The sequence below is a fragment of the Symphalangus syndactylus genome, chromosome 20 (genome assembly GCF_028878055.3).
Source record: "Symphalangus syndactylus isolate Jambi chromosome 20, NHGRI_mSymSyn1-v2.1_pri, whole genome shotgun sequence".
In the NCBI taxonomy this organism is placed as follows: domain Eukaryota; kingdom Metazoa; phylum Chordata; class Mammalia; order Primates; family Hylobatidae; genus Symphalangus; species Symphalangus syndactylus.
Genome location: NC_072442.2, coordinates 27,105,528 through 27,120,039, shown reverse-complemented (window position 1 = coordinate 27,120,039; position 14,512 = coordinate 27,105,528). Strand labels below are relative to the sequence as shown.

The window sequence follows — 14,512 nt, the reverse complement described above, 5'->3', positions numbered from 1 at the left end:
TTCAGGGCGGAAACAGTCGCCATGGTGACTTTCCGGCCTGCATCGCCTCTGCTTCCCTATCCCGGCTGACGTTGGACAACAAAGATGGCGGCAGGGACCAGCAATTACTGGGAAGGTGAGGGCGAGAAGGCCTCCGGGTGCGTCCCATGAGGGTGAGAGGGGCTGAGTGAGGACAGATCTTGGGAGAAGCAGCAGAGGAAAGAACCAGACCCCCGGAGCGGCCGAGCTGAGCAGCGGGGCTTGCCTAAGTGGGAGCCCCGGGGCCTTGGGGATACCGAACGGTCTGGGGCAGGGGTCTGGCCTGGCCGGGCCGTGTGAGCGGGACGTGGGGCAGGGGTTGGGCAGAGTGGACAGAGAGGGGATGTAGAGGAAGAGGGATCTGAATAGCCTGGGTAGAATTGTGTTGAGGGAGTAATGGAACTCGGACGAAGGGGATTGGGGTACGAACTCTGAGAGGAAACGGATGTTGAGGGAGAAGATCCAGAGCCCGGGAGACTGGAGGAGTCAGCGCATTGGAGTTGAGGTCACTATTGGAAAACTGAGTGGGAAAAGAGAACGAGGAACTTGCATTCCAGTCCGTCGGAGGAAGTAGGAAGAGAATAGGAGACAGAATGTCACTTATTGGGTCCCCATGACAACTACAGGTTGGGGACTTCCAGGACTGGGTGTTTGAAGGAGGAGAAAATAACTTACCCTTCTGCTCCTGAGTCTAGAATCGGTTTTATTGAAAAAGTTGAGAGAATCTGTGTGAATTGCAGTTACATTTGCTATACTTCTCCCACCAAAAAAACCTTCTTGTGATTTGACAAATGCGTTTATTTAATTCCTGAAAATATAGTCGGATAAAGTGAGCTTACGTAAAACTCATTCCTGGACCATGATGATTGACAAGAGCAGAGAAAGCTCACCTTTTTCTCCCAACTGTTTCTTTGCTTTACCGCCGCATAGAAACTACTTCCAAATTCCTTTGACCTGTTTCTATTGCTATCCACTGAAGCCTCTAGAAACCACAGTATTGTCACTATCAGCCCCTTGGTCTAAGAAACTTAATTCTAAATTTATCCAGATTTGCCTATCATACTTTCAAAATGCTTTTACTTATGTTTCCTGCTAGAGAAGACAATTATTCCAATCACAGAAAAGCATGCTTATAGTTTAAAACATGTATTACAATGCCCATTTGAAATGTGTGTACTAGCTAGAAAACTTTTTTTTTTTTTTGGAGGCGGGGACTCGCTCTGTCGCCCAGGCTGGAGTGCAGTGGCGCTATGGATCTCGGATCACTGCAGCCTCCGCCTCCTGCGTTCAAGAGATTCTCCTGCCTCAGCCTCCTGAGTAGCTGGGACTACAGGCGCCCACCACCATGCCCGGCTAATTTTTTGTATTTTTAGTAGAGACAGGATTTCACTGTGTTAGCTAGGATGGTCTTGATCTCCTGACCTCATGATCCGCCCGCCTCGGCCTCCCAAAGTGCTGGGATTACAGGCGTGAGCCACTGCGCCCGGCCTCAGTAAGTTTTTAAAAGGCGGTTTTTGGCCAGGTTCGATGTCTCATGCCTGTAATTCTAGCACTTTGGGAGGCCCAGGCAGGAGGGTCACTGGAGCTTAGGAGTTCGAGAGCAGCCTGGGCAACATTGTGAGACCTCGTCTCTAATAACAGAAAAGAAAAAAAGAAAGAAAAAGGCAATTTTTGTGGTAACTTTTTTTCTTTATGTTCAATTGAGAAGTCATTTTGGTCCGGGCGTGGTGGCTCACACCTGTAATGCCAGCACTTTGGAAGGCCAAGGTGGATGGATCACTTGAGGTCAGTAGTTAAAGACTACCCTGGCCAACATGGTGAAACCCCGTCTTTACTAAAAATTCAAAAATTAGCCAGGCGTGGTGGTGTGTGCCTGTAGTCCCAGCTACTTTGGAGGTAGTTGAGGCATGAGAGTTGCTTGAACCCAGGAGGTGGAGTCTGCAGTGAGCCAAGGTCATGCCACTGCACTCCAGCCTGGGTGACAGAACAAGACTCCATCTCAAAAAAAAAAAAAAAAAAAAAATAAGTCATTTTGCTATTATGAAAAGAAGTTCATAAGCCTAATAAAGCTTTGGAACATAAAAAGCAAAATCCCTTTCAAAAGAATAATGGCTTCTTTCTTATAACATTAACTGGTAAGTTGATAATGTTGGTCATTAACCATATTTTTAGTTCCGTTGCGATTTGTATTCTCTTCTTGTTTTTCTCTGAATTACAGAATTTTAGTTATTGCTATACAAATAGTTTCAGGAAGGGTAGAACAACATTTGTTTTCTAGCCATCTTTGGAGTAAAGCTGCGAAGTTGCATCTCCCATTACTATTTCCCTTCTTGCCCCCTCTGAAGTTTATAAGTGACTAATCTGCTTTGCTGGGCAAGTCCTTGGTTTCCTTCTTTTAAGACTTTTCTTTTCCTGTTTTTTTTTTTTTTTTTTTTTTTTTTTTGAGACATAGTTTTGTTCTTGTTACCCAGGCTGGAGTGCAATGGCGCAATCTTGGCTCACCGCAACCTCCGCCTCCCATGTTCAAGCGATTCTCCTGCCTCAGCCTTCTGAGTAGCTGGAATTACAGGTGTGTGCCACCACACCTGGCTAATTTTGTATTTTTAGTAGAGATAGGGTTTCTTCATGTTGATCAGGCTGGTCTCAAACTCCCGACCTCAGGTGATCCGCCCGCCTTGGCCTCCCAAAGTGCTGGGATTACAGGTGTGCGCCACCATGCCCAGCCAATGCTTTTCTTTATGGGGGTAATAAGATCAGTATATGATCATTTTCATAGTTTGTTTTCTTTAGAATGGTCCTGTGATTTTTGTGTCTACTTTTTATGTCTAATTATTTGTTGTTATAATTTTGTTAAAGATCTCAGGAAACAGGCTCGACAGCTGGAAAATGAACTTGACCTGAAACTAGTTTCCTTCAGCAAACTATGTACAAGTTACAGTCATAGCAGTACCCGAGATGGAAGACGCGACAGGTATAGGTACTACCAGATTCTGTCTCTTATGCCTTAACTGTGTTTTTAAAGCATTAAAAAATAAACTAAAATATATAACTTCTGTAAGTTGGTCTATTGGTGAATTTTTGGTGTTTTGTTTTGCCATTCATTGTTTTATTTGTTAGTGACTTATTAAAATTCTTCCGAATTCTCGAGACTAGCATTTATTTGGAATCCTTAGACAAAGATTGTTACAGTGTCAGAAGAAACCTGCTAGAACTTCAGAATAAGTTTGTATCAAAAATGTAAGTGTCTAATTCAGCCAGTGTAGGGAAAAGGTGGCTGATTTGCCCATGTGGTATGTATTTCTTGTGTTTTTCAATTGCTAAGTGGACCTGCGGATCTACCCAGGTGCAAGGTATACATACTGCTTTTCTGGTGTTTATTGTATTAGAGGGTATCTAATGCACTGTGTATCCTTGTTATTAATTATCAAAGCTATCTTTAATTTTGGTACTTTTTTGAGAAACTAGTATATTACCATATTAAATGTATGGAAAATATATTCTTATCTTTGAAGCTTGTGCTCACTTTAAGTCATCCACTTGTTTCAAGAAAATATTGGGAGTAGCCAGGCACAGTGGATCATGCGTGTAATCCCAGGACTTTAGGAGGCTGAGGCGGATGGATCACTTGAGCCCAGGAGTTCAAGACTAGCCTGGGCAACATGGTGAAACCCTGTCTCTTAAAAAAGTAGAAGTAAAAAAAAATTTTTTTTACTTAGGCAATATTTAAGACGGTTACGAAGAATAATATCATGAATCCCCATGAGCCTATCTCCCATTTTAAAAAAAATGATACTCATTCCATTGAAGCCGCTTATGGCACCCCACTTTCTCCCACCCTATAATCGACATATATTCTTACTGCATGTTTGTATTCCTGAGCAATTCGTAGTATTCTATTATGTTATATAGTATGTATATAATATAGTTATTTTACAACTTTTTTTTTCTTTAACATTTTTGAGATTCAGCTATGGATTCATTTAACTCTGGTATATTCATTTGTAATTCATATGTAGTATTTTATGACTATCACAGTTTAACCATTTGATGATGGCCATTGTTTCTAATTTTTGCTAATTAATAATAATAATTTTGATAGCTGACATAGAGTGTTCGTTATATGTTAGGTAAGAGCTTTCTATAAATGCTGCTGGGAACATTTTTACGCAGAATGTTTCTATATACCTAGCGGTGAAATTGCTGGTAGCAGCATTGTTGTTAATCCACACTTATTTTACATACTTTTTCAAAGATTAGAAGTGAGTAGGATATTTGTCAGCTAATAAAAACAATACAATCTGAGCTTGGATTTGAATCTAGGTCTATCTCCAGAGCCCACACTCTAAACCCTACTATAGTGTGTACATTCGAACAAAAAGCTAATTTCAACACTATAGCCAAAGTACTATTTCTTTTTCATAAGGACTCCTTGGTTGTAAAGGCAGCAAGGCCAACATCAACTCTAGGATCTAAAAATAAATTACTAACACATCAAATAGACTGCATTGCTTTGGGCTTGGCTTTATTTAGCAAGTAAAGAGAATGAAGAATGTTCTTTCTATGTATTTTCTATGTTCTGTGTACTTCATGAACTAATACTTTTGTTGTTCCTCTAAAGGAAAAACTATCTTGAAAACATTTCCTAAGAAATTCTACCACAAACTGAAACTGGCTTTGTAGAATTACTTCAGCCTAACTCCCCTTCTAAATAAAAACCTAAGGCCATGAGGATCAAGATTTGATGTGTATTAAAAGTGTCTTGTTTGATGCCCAGGTTGGAAGCATGTCACAATGAGTCAACTAAGCAATAACTAGAATATTATTTATTCCAGGAATCTTTCTTTCTTTTTTTTTTTAACTTTCTGTATTTTGAGAACTTCAAGGTCTATGAATCATTACCCACCTATAAGATGAGTTAAATTTAACTGAATCCTAGTATTGTGAAGAATTAGTTTTTGGCCATTTCCCTTTACTCTTACACTGTCCTGATGAATATATGAATATAACGAGTATAGAGTAACCAGTAGTAGAGATTGCTCTTGCGTTCATTCATTCATTCAACAGACATTTAATGAGCATCTACTATGTGCCAGGCTGTATACTAGGTGCTAGGCATATATCTATGAATAAGACAGAGCAGTTTTTTCCTCCCTTCATGAAGCTTTAATTCTATTGGCATATTGTTCTTTTTCATAGATGTGGTAGAGGAGGATTTATATTAGTAGTCTACAGAGCATTTACTTAATCTTTTTCATTTGCCACACCGAGGCACTGTCACAGGGTAGAACAAAGTATTCAGTAAGATTGGAGAGCATATTCATTGCCTGGGCATTTATCTGTGTCCAGTATAACTCTGATCTGTATTGAGCTGCTCATCAGATGCTAATACATACCTAACCTGATGAAGGTTAGTGGTGTTTTGGAAAAGGCAAAAGAAACACTGAGGACAGGTGGGTTTAGAATTTGAATCTGTCAAACATAAGTTTCACTTGTAAAAAGATAGATTTTTGACTATTCAGATTTGAAAAGGCAATTTAACACAATTCTACAAGACAAAAGGATGATTGCATACTATAAGTGAAAATGTAGAAGATTAGTACCAAAGCATGCAGGACATGACTGTATATATTGGATTTAAAGCCAGTTCCTCAGTATTCGTTCGCTGGTTATCCAATCTGTGGATCATTTAAACCTCAATCTTATTTCCTGTTGGTAAGAGTCAAGGAAAGAAGAGAGAACTTAATGTTGAGGTTGAAGGAACCATAATTCCTTTGGGGTAAAAATGTAAAAGATTGTTTCTCACAGACCCTATATAACATAATCCATAATTCATTTTATGGCTCCTATTAATTACCTTATTATTTTAAGTATGTTTTAAAGGACTGCATTTGAGTAATGGATCCTCTTTATCTAAACTTCTTTTTAGTTCTGATACAACACCCCTTTTAAATGGATCAAGCCAGGACAGAATGTTTGAGACAATGGCGATTGAGATTGAGCAACTTTTGGCAAGGGTAAGTGCTTTCTGTTAAATGGCTATTTTGCAAATAACTGTATACTTGTTAGATAGGATCCTGGATTATATTGAGACAGACATGTTTATTGAAATTATCCATTCCATTCAAGATGTGTACCTCCCCACACCACTTGAATTTTGATGACAGCCATTCTCAGGTGATATGATGTTATCTTGGTCTTTATGGATTATGTGGGGGAATGCTGAATTCTTACTTGCTATCTTGTTTGTTTTTTGTTTTGTTTTGTGTTGTTTTGCTGTCAACCGAAAGGGCATATAGACAAATAATTTGTTTTTAGCTGTTTATAGTGCTTAGTGAAATATTTTGATTTTTTTTTCTTTATTTCTAGCTTACAGGGGTAAATGATAAAATGGCAGAATATACCAACAGTGCAGGTGTCCCCTCCTTGAATGCAGCCCTGATGTATACATTACAGCGGCATAGAGACATATTGCAGGTAATATATTGGGCTCGAGACGTTTTCATTATCACAGGAGTTCGGGTTTTTTGTTTTTTAATCCCTGCATTGGATATGTGCACATATATTTAAAAGGACAAAGAGAAAAATCTGAGAAAATAAATGCCATGCTATAGGGACTTGTTTTACTTTTTTTTTGGTCACCATTATAAAATTCTGAAAATAATAACTCTTGCTATTTCCTGGCGAAGTTGAGTAATATTCATCACTGGGTACATATACTTCCACTCTGGTAGACCTAGCTAGCTAGCTGTAACAGTGAAATAGCCAATGGTCATGTATAGACAATAACATGGTGGGTAAGAGTGTACTTTAATCTGGCTTTGAAGATAATATGGAGGGGTATGATTTACTATACTTAGTATATTGTTTGAGAAAACAGTAAATGTGTATGTGCCAATAAAACTAAATAAACTTTTAAAGATTTAAATGGAGGATATGTTAAAAATATAGTAGTACAAGTAGGAAGGCAATTTTTTTTTTTTAAGATGGGGTTTCTCTGTCACTCAGGCTGGAGTGCAGTAGTACAGTCACAGCCCACTGCAGCCTCAACCTCCCAAGCTCAAACAATCCTCCTACCTCAGCGTCCCAAGTATCTGGGACCACAAGCACATGCCACCACGCCTGGCTAATTTTTTAAAAGCTTTTGCAGAGACAGGTCCTTGCCATGTTGCCCAGGCTGGTCTCTAACTCCTGTGTTCACAGGTTTTTGCTATGTTGCCCAGGCTGTTCTCTTAACTCCTGTGTATGGGCAGTCCACCCAGCTTGGCCTTCCAAAGTGCTAGAATTATAGGCATGAGCCGCTGTACCCAGCCACAAATATTTTTAAGGTTGAGAAAAGTCAGCAACTATTTCTAATTTTAAAAACTGTTTTTAAAAGTAGGAATAGATGGCCGGGCGCAGTGGCTCGTGCCTGTAATCCCAGCACTTTGGGAAGCCGAGGCAGGTGGATCACCTGAGGTCGAGAGTTGGAGACCAGCCTGGCCAACATGGCAAAACCCTGTCTCTACTAAAAGTACAAAAATAAGCTGGGCATAGTGGTGGGCGCCTATAATCCCAGCTACTTGTGAGGCTGAGGCAGGAGAAGCTTGAACCCAGGAGCCGGAGGTTGCAGTGAGCTGAGATTGTGCCACTGCACTCCAGCCTGGACTACAAGAGTGAAACTCCATCTAAAAAAAAAAAAAAAAAAAAAGTAGGAATAGATACTTTAATACAAAAATATATTATCGGGTTAAAAGCTAGCATTGTGTTTAAAGAGAAAGCAATAAAAACATTCCCATTGTATGAAATAAGACAAGGATACCCATGATCTCTACAAATGTATAATGTTGTTTTTTAAGTTCTTGATGGTGCAATTAGACAGTAAAAAGAAATGAAATGTGTGCTAGGCATGGTGGCTCACACCTCTTATCCCAGCACTTTGGAAGTCTGAGGTGGGCGGATCTTTTGAGGTCAGGAGTTGGAGACCAGCCTGGCTAACAGGGTGAAACCCCTTCTCTACTAAAAATACAAAAATTAGCGGGGGCGTAGTGGTGGGTGCCTGTTATCCCAGCTACTTGGGAGGCTGAGGCAGGAGAATAGCTTGAACCCTTGAACCTGGGAGGTGGAGGTTGCAGTGAGCCGAGATTGTGCCACCGCACTCCAGCCTGGGCAACAGAGTTACTGTCTCAAAAAAAAGAAAAAAAAGGAAGTAAATATTGGAAAGGAAGAGGCAAAATTTCTGTGAGGTAGCAGGATAAAATTATATGTCTAGTACATGCAAGAAAATTACCTGATAAAAAATTAGAAACAATTAAATTCAGTAAGATTGTAGACTACAAAATGAATACATAAAAGCAAATAGTTTTCCTACTATGATAGGAAATAAATGATAACCTGTTAGAAAATATAATGGAAGAAACTATAAATCATTTATATATGAAATAAGCAATGTGTAGGACTTGTATGTGCAAAATTCTACTGAGGGACATAGAACAAGATTAAAGTAAAGGAGGCCAGGCGCGGTGGCTCATGCTTGTAATCCCCAGCACTTTGGGAGGCCGAGGCGGGCAGATCATGCGGTCAGGAGATCGAGACCACGGTGAAACCCTGTCTCTACTGAAAATACAAAAAATTAGCCGGGCGTGGTGGCGGGCGCCTGTAGTCCCAGCTACTCGGAGAGGCTGAGGCAGGAGAATGGCGTGAACCCGGGAGGCGGGGCTTGCAGTGAGCCGAGATCGCGCCACTGCACTCCAGCCTGGGCGACAGAGCGAGACTCCGTCTCAAAAAAAAAGAAAAAAAAAAAAGATTTAAGTAAAGGAAAGAATCATTCTGTTTTTGGATAGGAAGACTTTCATCTAAATTGCATGACATCCCAGTGGAAACAGCAGGGTTGTATCGTTGTTTAACTAAAAACAAATGACATAATGACACCAAAGCTCATTTGGAATCATAGACATACAAGAACAACCAAGAAAACAACCTGAAAATGAAGATAAGTGGTAGAGGGTTCCTAGTTCTACCAGATCTTAAAACCTGTTAAAAAGCTGGAATAGTTAAGACAGTTTGATACTAGAGAAAAATAAATAAATAAAAACAATTAAACAGAGTAGAGTTTATATGTAGACCCAATTATGTTTGGAAATTTTTAGTTTCTGATAAAGATATTGTTTAAAATCAGTGGGGCAAAGAGAAATTATAAAATAAATGGAACTATAACCATTGCCTAATTATTCAGGGATTTAAAAAAAACAATTGTATCTCAATCCTCACATCCAGAACAAATTCCAAATGGATCCAAGAAGTATAGAAAAAGAAACCATAAAGCAGAGGTGAAATTTATACACTTTTGAGAAGAAAGGACTTTCTAAATAAGACTTGATACTGGAAACCGTAACGAATGGCTAATTTGCTTACTACACAGAGAAATAATAGAAATAAGAAAAAGACAGTAGGAAAATGGACAAAGGATATAAAATGGCTTACAAAAAAAATGAGTGGCCAAAACTATAAAAACATTTTCAGCAGTATTTCCAAATAAAAATACAGAAATCTAAAAGAGGTGATTTTTCACATGTCAGATTAGCAAATGTTGAAACATTTATAATGCATTATTGGCAAGAGTAAAAATAAAAAAAGGGCACTCATATATTACTGGTGGGAACATAAATTGATGTAATGTTTATAGAAGGCAGTTTAGCACTACCAGAATTTAAATGAATGTAAGATTCTTTGATCCAGTTATTCTTTTTTTTTTTTTGAGACGGAGTCTCATTCTGTTGTCCAGGCTGGAGTATTGGAGTGCAGTGGTGCGATCTCAGCTCACTGCAGCCTCCACCTCCTGGGTTCAAGCTATTCTTCTGCCTCGGCCTCCCGAGTAGCAGGAACTACAGGCGTGCGCCACCACGCCCAGCTAATTTTTGTATTTTTAGTAGAGATCGGGTTTCATCATATTGGTCAAGCTGGTCTCAAACTCCTGATGTCGTGATCCACCCACCTTGGCCTCCCAAAGTGCTGGGATTACAGGCATGAGCCACCGTGCCCAGCCCTGATCCAATTATTCTGTTGCTAGGCATTTACTCCTTTTTTTTTAAGCTCTGTTGAACTTAATAGACATTTACTCTTTAAATATACTTTTTTTTTTTGAGACAGAGTCTCACTCTGTCACCCAGGCTGGAGTGCAGTGGCGCGGTCTCGGCTCACTGCAACCTCTGCCTCCTGGGTTCACACCATTCTCCTGCCTCAGCCTCCCGAGTAGCTGGGGCTACAGGTGCCCGCCACCACTCCCGGCTAATTTTTTGTATTTTTATTAGAGACGGGGTTTCACCGTGTTAGCCAGGATGGTCTCGATCTCCTGAGCTCATGATCCACCCGCCTCGGCCTCCCAAAGTGTTGGGGTTACAGGCATGAGCCACCGCGCCTGGCCTAAATATACTTTTTTTTAAAATAAAAGAGTTCAGTTAAAAAAAAAATATAAGAATGTTTATTGGCAGCATTTTTTCTTTTTTTGAAACAGAGTCTTGCTCTGTTGCCTAGGCTGGAGTGCCGTGGTATGATCTCAACTCACTGTAACCTCTGCCTCCCAAGTTCAAGCGATTCTCCTGCCTCAGCCTCCTGAGCAAAGTAGCTGGGACTACAGGTGCGTGCCACCATGCTGGCTAAGTTTTGTGTTTTTCGTAGAGACAGGGTTTCACCATGTTGGCCAGGCTGGTCTCGAACTCGTGACCTCTAGTGATCCGCCCACCTCAGCCTTCCAAAGGGCCGGGATTACAGGCATGAGCCACCCTGCCTGGCTCTTGCAGTATTTTTAATAGCAAACAAAATGAAAACAACTAAAGTGTTTATCAGTAGGAAATTTATTAAATTGTGATAGTCATAATATTCTATGCAGCTATTAAAAAGAATGATGTAGATTTCTTTTTCCTAATATGGAAAGATTGCTTGATACTTTATGAAGTACAAAAGGCAAGGTGTACATCAGAATATACATTATGACTTATTTGGCAAAGTGAAAGAAATAATAGATAAGCTTGTATATGTAAAAACATATTTCCTGGCCAGGCGCAGTGGCTCACACCTGTAATCCCAGCATTTTGGGAGGCCAATGTGGGTGGAACTCTTGAGGTCAGGAGTTCAAGACTAGCCTGGCCAACATAGTGAAACTCCACCTCTACTAAAAATACAAAATTAGCTGGATGTAGTGGTACGCTCCTGTAGTCCCAGTACTAGGGAGGCTGAGGCACTAGAATCGCTTGAACCTGGGAGGTGGAGGTTGCAGTGAGCTGAGATGGCACCACTATACTCCAGCCTGAGCGACAGAGCAAGACTCTTGTCTCCAAAAAAAAAAAAAAAGAAAATAATAATTTCCTGGAAGAAAATACAAAATGATGGTAACAGTTATGAGGTATGGAGCAGAATGTTTTGTTTTCCTTTGTTTCACCTTTATTTCTTTTGGTGCTCTTTTAGTATTCTCCTCCATGTTTATGTGTTACTTTTGTTTTTTAAAAGGTCAGCAGGGACTCTGTGGGAGACAAGATTTTGATTTTCTTCTTTGTCTACATCTCTGAATTTATGAAAAGTGATGAAATACTTTTAACAGTGGTACAAAAATAATAGAAAATGTTTAAAGATTATTTTTTTCCTTATAATTCTCTTGACTCTGTTCTTTTCTGTTTAGGAATTAAATTTTTTGTGAGAGCTCCAAAATGATGAAATTTGAAAATAAGCTCTATTAAGTATACTACTAAGTAGAAAGAGCCTCTCAAGTTTTCTCCTAGACTATTTGAAGTTATTTTATCTCAGAATTTTTTTCTTCTTAATTCTGCCTCATAAGACAAAGTACTAGGAGGTACAAAGGATAGTGATTTAATGGCACTGTTTCCCTAGCACTGAATTATTTTCATTTGAAAGAAGTTGGTCACTCTTCAGGAAAGTAATTTTAAAGTTATTTTTACCTTTGGTTAATTTGATTTCTTAAATAACAGTTTTCTTGACAAATTTACAGTGTGATGATGATACATAACTGGTTCAGTGAGATGAAAATCCGTAATTAGCTTCTGTTGAGACTGGATGTTGATTTATTACAGGATTATACACATGAATTCCATAAAACCAAAGCAAACTTTATGGCAATACGGGAAAGGGAGAATCTCATGGGATCAGTACGAAAAGATATTGAGTAAGTTGCCTTTTATATTATGTTGTAGAATTTATTCAGATTTGGCTTTAGGATATGTTCCTGGTTAATTGCAAATTGAGTGGCAGAACCATGGTTGAGATTTCAGGGTTTCCAATTCCCATTTCACTGTCTTTATAACATTGCTGTTACAGTGTCATCCTAATCTACTTTTCCATTTTTATCTCATGCTTCCTCTTACTTTATCATTGGCTCCTGCCAACCTTGACTTTCCTGTCTTAATTCCAAGTCCAGCTTAGATGGTTCTTCATGGTTCTCCGATCTCTTACCTCCCACCCTAAGAATTATAACGTTACTTTTATGATCCTCTGCAGATGTGTCAGAGAAAAAAAAATTCTTTAATTGTAACATTATCAGTAACTGAAGCTCTCCATGTTTCTCTTCCTGATTGTCACCTGTCCCCTGGCCCTCTCTCTTGTCCCAACAGTTATATATTACAAACAATAATATGTACAAACTCATAGCCTTATGTTAAATTATTTAAGGACTCCCAACATTCTCATACTGATCTCAATCTATAATTTTAAATATTTTTTTCTTCTGTCCCTTCACCTCACCTTCAGTGATCTATTCTAGCATTTCATATGCATTTTTGGAAATTTTTTTACAGCTGAACACTACCGACAAAGTTAAGTCCCATGGGCGTCTCATTGAAGCTGAAGATGTTCCAATTTGGAGCCATCTACTGATACCTGTCATTGTCTCACTTGTGATAAATATGATAAATTATGTGATACGTTTTATAAACTATGATACACATTTATGGTAAACTATATATTATGTGTGATCTCAGAAACACTTTCCTAGAGATCCTTTATTTTGTTGTAACAGTAACAGTTTCAACAGTAAGACTGTTGTAATATTTTCAGTCCTTCAGGACATTTAAGTCTTTTGTTTAATTTCCATATAGTCCATTTATACATACATTTTGAGGAATGCATTGGGAACCCACATAGGGGATGGTCTTTAATGTATAGACATTGAGCCCCCCCATAATTTGTGGGAATCACTAGAATGCAACCCATTGTAATAACTTGCTTTTTGAAAAATGGCCATAAAAGATACGTTCATCTATTCATTAAACTGTCTCCTGAGTATCAACTCCGAGTTAGTCACAGCAGAAGGTAGAAATGAAAAGACCAGCCAGGCGTGGTGGCTCACACCTGTAATCCCAGCACTTTGGGAGGCTGAGGCAGGCGGATCACTTGGGGCCAGAAGTTCAAGATCAGCCTGGCCAGCATGGTGAAACCCCGTCTCTACTAAAAATATAAAAATTAGCTGGGCGTAGTTGTAGGCACCTGCAATCCCAGCCACTCGGGAGGCTGAGGCAGGAGAATTGGTTTAACCTGGGATGTGGAGGTTGTAGTGAGCTGTGATCGTGCCACTGCACTCTAGCCTGGGTGACAGAGCAAGACTCTGTCTAAAAAAAAAAAAGGAAATGAACAGACCAATGTGGCCCTGTAGGAGTTTAGAATCTAGGTGCTAGAGGAAAGTATATGTAGTAGTTTACACAGTATTTTTTGATGTATTGTATTTTTTGGCCTCATAGCAATCTTTTGGTTAAGATAGAAATTATCAGTCTCATTTTACAAAACTAGATATTGAGACACTTGTCTGATGTGAAGTGGCTATGAAATGATTCAGTAGAGATTTAAATCCAAGTCATCAGTCTCCCGAGTCCAATGTGTTCTTGGTTATATTATTCTGCTTTCCTCGGCGGTGTTTTCTCCTGTGCTTTGCACAGTAGCACTGCCTTTCAGCCAGTATTTCAGTTTTAACAGCATGACCCTCTTTTGTCTTACTGTAGTATTTGCACACTTAACTTAAATTTTAAAAACTTTGGGCTGGGCATGGTGGCCCATGCTTGTGAAATCCTAGTACTTTGGGAGGCCGAGACAGGTGGATCACTTGAGCTCAGGAGTTCAAGGCCAGCTTGGCCAATGTGGCGAAACCCCATCTCTACTAAAAATATAAAAATTAGCTGGGCATGGTGGCGGGCACTTGTAATCCCAGCTACTCAGGAGGCTGAGGCACAAAAATTGCTTGGACCCGAGAGGCAGAGGTTGCAGTCAGCCGAGATGGCACTACTGCACTCTAGCCTGGGTGACAGAGTGAGAATTCATCTCAAAAAAAAAAAAAAAAAAAAAAAAAAAAGCAAACATTAGCCAGGCATGGTGGTGTGCTCATGTAGTCCCAGCTACTTGTGGGGCTGAGGCAGGAGGATCACTGGAACCTGGGAGGTTGAGGAGGCTGCAGTGAGCCAACATTGTGCCACTGCACTCCAGTCTGGGTAACAAAGTAAGACTCTGTCTCCAAAAACAAAAC

General features: G+C 39.7%; 1 protein-coding gene across 5 annotated transcripts in view; it reads left to right on the top strand.

The window, feature by feature from the left end:
• GOSR1 (golgi SNAP receptor complex member 1) overlaps positions 1-14,512 on the top strand; it is a 46,910-nt gene continuing 32,398 nt past the window's right edge. For 2 of the 5 annotated variants that reach the window (XM_055256319.2, XM_055256317.2), the window contains exons 1-5: positions 7-115; positions 2,875-2,995; positions 5,945-6,032; positions 6,385-6,492; positions 12,078-12,169. In XM_055256319.2, the coding sequence (XP_055112294.1) occupies positions 85-115; positions 2,875-2,995; positions 5,945-6,032; positions 6,385-6,492; positions 12,078-12,169 (440 nt within the window). In that variant the 5' untranslated portion in view covers positions 7-84. Of the gene's footprint in view, positions 138-2,874; positions 2,996-5,944; positions 6,033-6,384; positions 6,493-12,077; positions 12,170-14,512 lie in introns of all 5 variants that reach the window. The other 3 variants (XM_055256318.2, XM_063628735.1, XM_055256320.2) reach the window with 3 other exon arrangements.